At 38.1% G+C, this 12,004-nt stretch overlaps 1 protein-coding gene across 1 annotated transcript in view; it reads left to right on the top strand.

Annotated features, from left to right (window-relative positions):
- Positions 1–12,004, top strand: part of LOC148369794 (copine-9-like) — a 163,387-nt gene that overhangs the window by 54,002 nt on the left and 97,381 nt on the right. The window contains exons 5-6 of the mRNA XM_088331991.1: positions 563–611; positions 6,009–6,085. Of these exons, the coding sequence (XP_088188117.1) occupies positions 563–611; positions 6,009–6,085 (126 nt within the window). The remainder of the gene's footprint in view (positions 1–562; positions 612–6,008; positions 6,086–12,004) is intronic.

Here is a 12,004-nt window from a genome sequence, read left to right on the forward strand (position 1 = left end):
TTGTAAATAGTGTTGCCCATTTATCCCAACATTTATCTGTCTTATTTTTCTCTTTAAAGTCTTTATTACATTTTTTACCCTGGAGTGCATTGTCTAATCTTCTTTCATACAAAGTTTCACAACGTTGATGTCAATAACAATAAAGACAATTGATTAATAACAGTCGTAAAAGTGATGAGCATGTGGTTTTTCTTTTTCAGAACTGTGAGTTTTGTCTTCAAAGTGCTAAATACCTAACAAGCTGTTGTTGTGTGAAAAGACAAATGTTACGTTCACCCTGATTTAGTATACTAAAATGTCTCCAAAAACAACTCCACTGACAACTGCTTACAAATGAGTACATGGGTTGCATCCTTTTCACAGTGGTGTGTTTATCAAAAGTAACTTAAATATAATTGGCCAGCAAGAAATTTTGCAGTTAATCAAAATAAAACGGAAGCATACAACTGCCCACCTTAGGAGTAAACAACAAATTGCTGGTTCAAATAGCTATAATTTATTCTTGCAAATGTCAATCCTAACAGGCTTTGATAGCATCTTCCTACGTCTTTGTTTCCGCCAGGTATAATGTAGACTCCAGAAGCTGTAACATTTCCAAACACGTAAGTAAAGTATGTGATTGTCAACAGGCACTTTTGACTCAGTGCTGATAGCTCTCATTTGCAGCAAATACTCATTTGAAGTGCTAGAGTGCAAAATAGCCATGTTGTGACTCAGTTAGAATCAAGTGTCAGTCAGGGCACAATGCAGAATGAGCCTTCTTGTTAACAAATGTCTCTCCTTTTTCTCTCTTTTTTTAACATACGATCAATCTTACCGGCGTGCAGAAGGTGAGTGATTTATATGATTAAAGTACTTTTGATTTTTTTCACTCTTTCTGCTTCACTCATTCCATGATTTATGTTTAAAAATAGTCAATTTCATCGGTTTTTTTACCCATCCTTTCATCTCATCAGGATAAACAGGTCCAAGCCGGAAAAGGTTTGCCCCCTGTTAGTTTTCGTCTTTGAGTCAGCAGCTGAACTAAAGATGTACAATGTTGTTGTTTGAAGCTACGCAATAAAGTTTAAGGAGATATGCAGGTGCTAACCTCATATTGTTTACACAAAAACGCTGCACTTAAAAATATAGGATTACATCTTCACCATGTCTTATTTTAAGAATTATTTCTAGGATGTAGTTCTGTAGACTTTTAAATATAAAGTGGCAATTCAATGAGACCAAGTATCAAAATTGGGTTTCTTTGCCACCCTACTGAGCTAATGGTATTATAGTTGACATCAAGCATGGGACCCATTCCCACTAGAGGTAAGCTCCCTGGACCCAATTTTGGGCCGGGCTTGGTATCTCTTTCCTCGTTCTTTTCTTTTCTTTTGTTTTTTTGTAATCTGCCATTTCATTTAGTTTAATTTTGCTGCACTTAGCCGAAATCCCCACATTGATGCTGAATCGTTAAATTTGACACCGAACCATTCATTTTGGCGCTGTTTATTGAAGTGCACACTTTATTTGAGGGACTCGGGTCATAATGAACCTGAAGCTACGTACTTAAGCCGAAACTCACTTCAGCAATGAAGTATGTACGGCGGCAAAGTAAAGCTTTGGGTTTACTTCTGGCTGGTTTTATCAAATCAAGGTAATCCATTGGGTTTGGGCAGGTTTGGGTTTTCATACTTGCGACTCAGGTCGGGCTGGACTTTAAAGGCTTGATCTTGCCTCTAAATTCCACCAATTGTACTCCCAGAAAGATGTGTTTTAAATGACTGTCCATCAAACCACCATCTGCCTGTGATGATTTAGGTCTTTTACTCTCAACATTCAGTAAAATGTTCTATGAAGATATCTACAATGCTCATACTCTAGCATAGTGCGCTGCCTTTATTGAAAGCAGTTGATAGAAGTTTTGTGTGACATTACATTAGCTACATCATCTAATAAGAAATGCAAAGTGAAATGCAGACAGGCACACACTTGCATATTTGTTAGAGTGTTGGCAACAATTGTATGAACAAAAAGATAAATAGCGACCTCAAAACAAATGTTTGAATGCACCATAAAAGAAAGCACTTTGATCGTTCTACTGATAATCCAGCCTTGTGGGTAGCTAGTATGCCAAACATCAGTTACCCGCTGAAAATTTGCCGCATTTACAGCACAAAGTCTCCAGAAATTAACCCGCAATCTACAGTTGTTTTTTTTAACTTAAAACAAAAGCTAGTTTTAATAATGTGGAAGCAATGTGTCCGACTATGTGGTAAAATACATAAACATCAGATATATACGCTTCCATATATTAAAATGAACTCTTAAAGTCACCTTTAGTGGCATAGCCATCAATCAACAGCCACAATTCCAACATCCTCCGATCTGAAACCTGCTTGTTGGAAAGGAAAAACTGAAACCTTGAGGATGGGCCACACAAGAGGTAAACCCCCTACCAGGATCCAATGAATGTTGCTTGGGCACCAATACACAATACATAATCAACATCAACAACAAACATCTAAAATTGTCCAAAAAGTCCAAGACAGCAATGCTTTAGCATCCCATCTCAGATAGCTCAATGCAGCTGAGCTTGGCATGTGTCAGTTCAAGATACTGGTCCGTTTACTCATCCTGGTTCATCCTTCTACCTGACCCTGCCACCAGCCTTACTTACTTGTACTTCATACGGAAATCACCACAGAACGGTTGATCTGGCTCCACCCGTTGAGTTAGCTGCATCCCAAATTGAGGCCAACCACGCCTGGCATGCCTGCGCTAAGAGAACAGAATGTGCTTGCTGCACGATGATGACTTTAACCACTTGCGGAAAGAAACAGCTCTAGCAAGGGACGATCAAAATGCCTACTGGTGTGGAATTGCAACGGATTTGGAAAAAGCCACATTTGTGGCAACACAAGAAAAGTGTACAACGTCAATAGGTCCAGCACTAGACCTTTTGGGGGAACCAGAAAAACTATCATCAACCAGCAAGGCCAACCTATCACCAACCTAGCTGATCGCCTTCAATACTGGAGTGAGCACTTTGCTACCTTTCTTAATCACATATCCCAGGCGCCTCATTTCGCCCAAATAAAGCGCAATCCCCATGATGTCTATGACAGTAACACACCTGTTCCTACTTTGGAAGAAGTTATGGACATAGACAAAAAGCTGAAGAACAACCAAGTGGCTACAGAGAACTGTCTCCCTGCTGAAATTTTCAAAGCCAGTCCTGAATCAATCACCTCTACCTTACATAGAATCATCAGCTGGTGTGGGATTCCAAAACACTTCCTCAAGACTGGAGCAATGTCATCTCAGTCCTCTTCTTCAAGAAATGCGGAATACGATGCTGCAGCAACTACCAAGGACTAAGCCTTTTTGACATTGCCTCAAAAGTTTTCAGTATTGTCCTGCTGAAGTGGTTTAAACATCAACGAGACATGCACACAAGACCAAATCAATGTGGCTTCTGGCCTGGTCGTGGGTGCACTGACCATATCTTCACTCTCCGCCAGGTACTCGACAACCGTTGATCCTATCAGCAAAAGAGCATTGACTGTGTTATCGACTTTTAAGCGGCCTTTGGTTCCGTTGACTGTGGAATACTTTGGCAGATCATGCATGCAGATAGCGTCCAACTGAAACTGCCGATTACACTAAGGTTAGCTCCTATGGTCAGAAATCTCCCTCTCACCAACGCTGTTCAAATATGCCTTTATCGGGACACCTTCAACAGCAATTTCCTGCCATCACTGCGGGCACCCATTTACAACTAACAGACCTTAACTATGCCAAAGACATTGTCATTCTTGGCGACAACTTGGATAAAATCCAATGGGCTGTGAAACGCGATGCAATTCTGCTCAAATTCATATGAACATTAGTACTCAGAAAACAAAGCTCCTGACCGCAGCAATCCTTCCAGATGAAAACCCTCAACTTAAAAATGTTGACTGGTTCAAATACCTTGGCTCCATATACACCACAAACAGCCAAAGCACAGAAGATAGTCTCAATCGCATTTTTGACGCTCATTTTGCTTTTAACTGCCTTCATACTCGCCACTTGCCCTGCCATTAAATCATTTTGAGAACGGGGATCAGAATCTATCAAGCTCTCGTCCTCCATCAGCCACTAGCAAGGCAGCCAAAGGGACAGGAAAACAAAAGTATGAAGTTTTGTTTTAAAAACGTTCAATGAGGTTGCAGATCTTACCTCAGGGGGCAGGACATTCCTTAGCACTGGGGTAGGAATGAAGAACACCAAAAGATTTCTCCTTGGCTCTTGGAGTTACAAGTAGACTAGCATTTTTGGAGCGGAGGCTCTGAGCAGGAAAATAGGGCATGACTAAATAAGAAAGATAAAAGACCATGCCCATTTTCGAATGTTAGTAACAGAACGTTAAAATCACAGCTTAATTGGACAGGGAACGAGTGCAAGTAAGCTATAATTTAAGTGACATGATCAAACTTTCTAGTCCAAGTCAAAAGTCTCCCCGTCACATTTTGAACCAGCTGCAAACGTTTAATGCTAGGCATTGAAAGACCAGAGAGCAATACATGACAGAAATCAAGACGCAAAGTAAGAAACGCATGAATTCTAGAAATATAATTCACATGTAACTGAAACGACGGATTAGAATCAAATATCACTTAGATTTTTGACCATGTCACTCTGGGTGATATTAAGTTTGTCAAGGCTCAAAGCAGTGTTTTAGAACAAGTAGTAACAATGAGCTTGAAAACAATAAACATCCAGATTTTTTTTCCGAGTTAAGGCACAAATTAAGTGACATCCATTGTTTTCTATAGGTAAGGCAGGCCTCCAAATTTCCACAAGAGAAGTTGGCTCCAATGGCAGATACAGTTGCATGTCATCTGCATTGCAATGGAAAATTATAAACTTGCGGATAATATAACTGAGCAGAAGCATATAAATACTAAAATGGAGGGGGTCAAGTTCAGAGCCATGTGGAATGCCACACGTGACACCAAAAGGTTCGGAGGCCATCTTGCAATAATTAACACTTTGTGACCTCTCTCAGAGGTAGGTCCTAAACAATGAAAGTACTTTTGATATCAATCAATTGTTCAAGACAATCAAGCAATATGTTGGGTCCCTATGTCGAAAGCAGCGCTGAGATCCAGTAGCTTGTTTACACAAGTGTAATATAACAAATGAAAGGCATAGTTTGGGGATAACAACCACAACCACAAATTCAAAGGGAATTATTTGCCTCAATTGATTGATATTGCACAGGGCCCATCAGCTTCCAATGGCCTAGTGTGTTTGGTTATTTTTGCACATAAGCCATTTCCATTTTCACTTCATATTCATTGTTTTTTTTTTTAATTTAGCATGTTGATATTAAGTAACAAGATGCTAAGAATGAAAATAAATGAGTAATACCATGTATAAGTTAAAAAATAATTTCCTGGAATCCGTCAGTCTACCCTAGGGCTGTTCTGGTCACAAAATATTGCCTATTGCTACAAAAGTATGCATATGTGAATGAATGAATAATGCATTCACTGTCAAGCATCTTTCAGTGTCCAATTAAGCACCATATAAAATGCATCATTAATTCTGTATTGCTATTTAATGTAGTTCTTTGGATTTTTGAATAATCTGATTCTATTGCACAAATGAATGTTAGCAAGTGGTAAACATTTTATATGAATGTATAACAAGTTTAAACTAAAAGAATAAAAATGTTACTTCCTTAGGACATGGCAGAGCAGTTAGCAAATTGTACTTATGTTTCCTAGATTATAGTTTGAATTTGGAGCCGACCCTCACTCCGGAGCTTTCACTCTTAAAATTGTTTTTGGATTGAGATGGTTCCTTATCTGCCCTTGACCCAAAGTCAGTCTATCAGTATATAGCACAAAAAAATAGTGCTAAAAAAAAGTTTTACTTTTAATCATGGTAGACTTGTGTCCCAGAATATAATCGAGTGCAGCTCTACCACCTCATTTTTTTTTTTTTTAAGTCGCACCCATTGTCTTTTCTGTTTTCAGGATTTTTTGGGCCAGACTTTTTGCACCCTTGGAGAAATCATCGGTTCTACTGCAGGACGGCTGGAGAAAACGCTCTCGTAAGTCGCGCTACATAATCTAATTTATACTAATATAATCACTCAATACAAATTAGTTCACAATTACTGCTATTGTGCTCAATGATAATAGAATGAATGCTCATGAATATTGATTGTGAGACCCTGATGAAATCTAAGATGCATTACCCATCTCGGTGATGAAGTGTGTATCGCCACAACAATTAGATTGCAATGTCAGAGACAAGTTCATCCCTAAACTGAAAGATCATTATATGTACAAAGAAACACTGTGGGAGTGAGAAACGTTAAGGTCACATGAGAGAATGTTGAATAACAATAGAAAAGTCAAAGTCCCGTCATCTCCCTCTTGTCATAACCTACCCCAAAAAATCAATTTTCGTACTTTCCAGATCATGTCGCAAACAAAACCCGAGGCCACTTAATTATTAATTTGACATTTTGACATATGTGTTGCCATAATAGATGACAAGTGATTCTGATTCTATTAGTGCTTGCCACGGATTAAATGTTTTAATCAAGATTGTTATCACGCCAATTCTGGCGTTATTCTAGATTTATTTTGTTAATGCATACATGTACACATCCCTAAAAAATTGTTAGCAAAATATTACATTTGTGTTTTTACGACATGATAATCTAAAATGATAAATGGCTGTCCTGTTGGTTTAAATAGATAAAGGTAGTTAAGAATGTACTGTCGTAGAGAATTAACAATACCAATCAAATGATGGTTTGAGACCATGTTTAACTACTTTGACTTGAATTAACTCACTTATATTTGCAGTACTGGTACGTAAAACTGAGTGTTTTCTCAGGCTGGCATAATTAAGATGTCAGGGTTCGTATCAGCGCTTGTTGAAACTTAAGTAATTTGAAACACAAGGTCTAGTTAGTTAACACCAGAAAACGTTAAAAAGCTGATGTGTCTCATTTAGTGGTAAAAGAAAGATAAAGTAAGTACTCCAGGGTGTCATTTTCTCAACCCGTGATTTTATTGGTATTGTTCATTTGGATTTTGAAATACATTCTATCGAAACTTTAGCAGGTACTTAAACTACAAAGCTACTCAGTTGTTTAACATTATTATGTTGTCTAGACTAAATACAAATGTATTGTTGTGATAATACAAACATTTATGAATGTGTAACTTAACAAAACAAGACTCACATTATAATATAGACTTTATATACACTTTTATTATTTATTTCAGTGTTTCTTAACCAGTGTGCTGTTAGACCTTGTCTAATGTGCTGCAGGAAATTGCCCAATTTTACGTTTGCCAAAAAGTATACTATTGTTCTGTAGCTTTCTTCCAGCTATCGGCCGAGTCACTGTAACAGTTACCCCCATCTGTTATCCAACAACGCCCTCCCTCCCCGATCCAAATTTAAGAAAAGATTGCGCTCAATTTTTGTTTGCTCCACCCAAATTCTTCAATCTCAATACAATCACAAGACACTCAAATCACCCATTACACGTGACTCTTTTAAGATTTTGGCCCTAAGGCTCATTTATAGTGTCTTGAAAATAGTAGTAGCTAGAACCCTTGAGCTGTGTTTGCTTTCCTAGATGCATTAATTAACTGTTACAGCAGCTGACCCAGTTTGTCTCAAACATCCATGAAAGGGGAAGCTTCATTATACAGGCAAGCTACTCCAAAGATAATCCTAAATTCTTAAACATGCGAAATTTGGGAAAATAGTAAAAAAAAATTGCAAAGAAAAATCTGTGCAAATATCATTGGTGTACAGTAATCCCTTGGTTATCGCAGTTAATGGGGACCAAAACCACCCGCGAAAAGTGAAAATCTGCGAAGTAGCAACGCCCCCCTTCAAAAATGCTTAAAAAAATATATATCGTATTTTCCGCACTATAAGGCGCACCTAAAAGCCTTTTTTTTTTTTTTTTTTCAAAAACTGACCATGCGCCTTATAATACAGTGCGCCTTATATATGGATCAATATTAAGTCGCAAAGTCTTGCAACTAAGGCAAGCAGCCGCCGACTACATTTTCCCCCGAAGGCGAAGTTGTCCGCGGTGTATGTAAAGGAAAAGCCAAATTCGCCTACCCCTCAGCCGAAATGAGCAGTATGCATTAATTGTTCACTACAATTTACCATTTACAATCAGTCTGCTGTGTTAATGGGATTCGGCATTTTTAAAGTGTTGTGTTCCTTCAATAATTCCACAGCTCAGCAGCTAACAAGCCAGATGGCTCAACTTTGAGACTACATTCCTCAAGTCCCCTGACGCATGGAATATTTGTATAACATATTTGTATAATTTGTAGTGGGAACCCTACATGTTCTGTGTCTACTACAAAAAAAAAATCAGTTTCGGAACGCCTTTAATTAATTCTGCTTGCCTTTCCCATTTTACGCTAGACGAGATTTTAAATAAGATTAGAATTGATTTCTCGTACGACAAGAGCCTCGGAAAAACACAGCCTGTTTACGCCGGTGACGACCCAGCTCTAGACTATACAAACCGTTTCTTATTTAATACCTAGTCCGTGTGGATTTAAATTCAATGCATAGACACTTAAATCCCCAGCACTCAATCCCTGTTTAAAAATTCAGCACACGAAGATAAACTTTTCCTCGAAATATAAACAATTTTGATGTGGGCAGTCAGCTTCACTTCATCCGCTCTTCATATTCTTTGCGTCCGCCAAATGTGGTAAAAGTGCTCCTTGTGAAACATTTATGAGTGTTTTCCTTGTAAACTGTGGGAACTTGCTGTGTGCTTGATAGCCGCCTCAATGGTGTTTTAGCTTGCACTCGTTTACTTTTAAGAAACACCCCAGGACAAGTGATACAGCCTGGAAGATCTAGCAAATAACAGTGCTTCTCAAACTTTTTGCCACAAGTACTATAGAACTTTAGAACTAGAACTTTTATCTTCTGTCCCTCAAATTGCGATATCAATCTGGATAGTCCTGAAGCATCATTTAAATAGTAATAATAATTATAATGAGAATAATAATAATAATAACAAGAAGAAATACCACCTTCACATGCTGTTGATAATTTTGAGTAGTTATTCTTTTTTTACTGTAACTTTTCTTGCATTTTTATTTTACTACAAAATAAATGATAAACAAATACTTATCAGTAATAAGCAAAATTGTCTGTCGTCTGCCATATTAACATATTTTTATTGCATTTTCATTTGTTTTTTTAAATGAATAAGACGAATAATTGTTTATAATCAACACAATTATTCCTTATTGGAATAAGACTTTTTAAGGTACTAAGAGAAACGGTAGTGCTGAATATAATTTCATCACTGGAAAACAAAACAAGTTATCACATGATGCACTTTTTCTAGTTGGTTAAACATGTATTCAATGCCTAAAATAGTGTTACTCCTTCTAAACAATTTGATAACAATGTCAGAGGAAAGATCATGCCATTTCAAATGTGAATATTTTATGCACGTTTTTATTGCACAGAAGTTGGTTCTCGTTTCAATCTGTTTAACTGAAAGAAGTTTATCGAGTGATTATTTAATCATAGTTTGTGTCTATTGTGAGTTGTTTGGCGAGCACTAATATTGTCTATGATTAAATCATTTTCATTTAAGTTCCTTAGCAGGCTGAACCCATGATAGCTAACTGTAATAATAGCTATATTTTGTATCATTGTCAACAGTGTCTTAAGGATTCTAAGCCCAAAGGTCCCATTGTGTAAGTTTGTTTGAGCTCTTACTTTTGGATATTTTGGTTCAGTAATGTATAGTTTTACTGCTTGCGTATAAGTGTCATTTTACTTTCAAACTATGAATGATATAATTGACTAAAATAGTTGAGCCTTTGGTGAAAATTAATTAGTTCCTTCAGATATACTCCCAGATTTTTACCGTTCCTGGCCATGTGTCCATAATAATTCAATGGCCTTGTCTAATGCTTTTTAAGAAGGTTTATGACTCCTTACCCTCAGTGAAGATGCTGGAATGTCTTCAGCGTGTGGACAGATGGTAAATAAATGAGTAAACTGCGGTACATAATCGTTCAGGACGGACTTTTGAGAAGAAATATTAACAAAACTTGACCACACTTTAGGTGATGTTCAGTTTTAGGGACACTTCATCACATTTCTAGTAAACCGAAAGAGAGTATGTCAGGTTCGGCTCAGGGAATGTGAGGGAAGGGAGGCTAGTGGGCAAAAACAGTTTTGTTTATTGAACTAAAGTAGGTTACAAAAAATAAATAATGGAATTAGTCCCCAAAACAAAAACAACCTACTATCGAAGCAAGAAACGGACGTGGTGTAAATAAGAACAGGTGAGGACTCAACAAAATTCTTGAGAACATTACCTCATGGACGCAGACAAGATTTGACAAAACAATGATCAAAAGACAAAATAAATAAATGAAGTACGCACTGCCTAACGGGAGAAAACCAACACCACACAAGTTTGAGGGAGCTAATAGGCCAATAAGATATGAGGGCAAGAGAGAAACAGGTTAAAACTGTTCAAATTGATTAAACAAATATATGTACACACAATAACTAAAACATTTTATCTATGTTAATAACCTAAAACAAAACATAAAACAAGTGAAGTCATGGTTATTTAGATTGCCCTTCTCACACAAAGTCTTAAAGGGCTGCGCGGACCACCTTTACAACATTTCCTTATCTAAAACCTACATAAGGGCAAAAAAAACCCCACAATTCTCATTTAGAGCAAAATGAAGAAATCTTAGGAGGGCCGCACATGAGGTAATCCCCCTTCCAGGATGACTATGCTTCAATTGATGATGCAAGGGGAGCAACAAACAACACACAGTCATCATTAACATTAAATATAGGTAATAATAGCATGTCCAGTTGGCAGCTTCCTGCCCCTAAATCTTGACCGACGAAGCAAGATCTTAACGATGGCATGTATAAGGTCTAAGTGCTCTCAGGATGGCTTGAAATGCATGAACTGTGCAACATCTGGGCTTGTCCTTCTCCCTTAAGAGTATGACGTCAACATAAGATGTAGAATATAGGTGTGTTTCTTATATTCTACAAGCAAGCCCCCAAAGTAAATGGGTCCACCCTAAACAAACAGCGACAGCTAGCTTTTAGTGGTAGTAATTTTCAGTTTAATCGATGTACTAACTATCAAACAAATCAAGGAAAACAAAATGTGACTGATGTAGCCCCTCAATCTCACAGGGATTCCTTTTTTTGTTTGTGTTTGTGTGTTCTGCTGCTCATACACACACAGGCACAAACATTCTGAGAATTTCAAAGTGTAATATTTCCCCCCTGATCCCACAACACACCTTATTTTTCCGGCTTTGATATTTAATTTCCCTTTCCACCACAGTGAGCATCGGGTAGAGCACATGAAAGGATGCAAACCGAGCAGCCTGAGGGAACTGACTTTGTGCTCAGCTTTTTGGAGGCCAAACGATCACAATTACTATTCTTTCCATACAATACCTGTCTCTGATGGTGACACACAGGAGGACAGACAGCTGTCAGGAGACTCGCTCTTAGACCAGACACGGTAATGCCCCAGAGAAAACACAAGGTAGGCATGAAGAGAGGTATAAAAGGGAAAGCGTGTGAAAGATGACAGTCCGATAGAGCAATGAGAGGGGGAGGATATCGATGCTCAAATACAAGCAAATGATAGAAGAGGAGGATGAGAGGCAGAGTAGGGAGGGTGAGAAATAGGTGATTCCTCCTCATTCTATATGTGCCAGGTTTTACAAGACTGCTCTTCAAGTGCCTACTCAAGACCAAAAAAGCCCACAAAATACAAGATTTATCGGATTTTCAGTCCTGCGCTTCCAAATTACGTATGGCCCTGGTTGCCTCCTCACGTCAGTGGGTGTTTGCTTTTAAAGGGTCACCACTTTTAGAAACGGACACCATGCTGCGTGGCAAACTAAGCACTCCTTTCCACTTACCTGAGAGTTGCCATGACAACAGA

This window comes from Urocampus carinirostris, chromosome 3 (assembly GCF_059441175.1).
Source record: "Urocampus carinirostris isolate Australia breed hairy pipefish chromosome 3, RoL_Ucar_1.0, whole genome shotgun sequence".
Lineage (NCBI taxonomy): Eukaryota > Metazoa > Chordata > Actinopteri > Syngnathiformes > Syngnathidae > Urocampus > Urocampus carinirostris.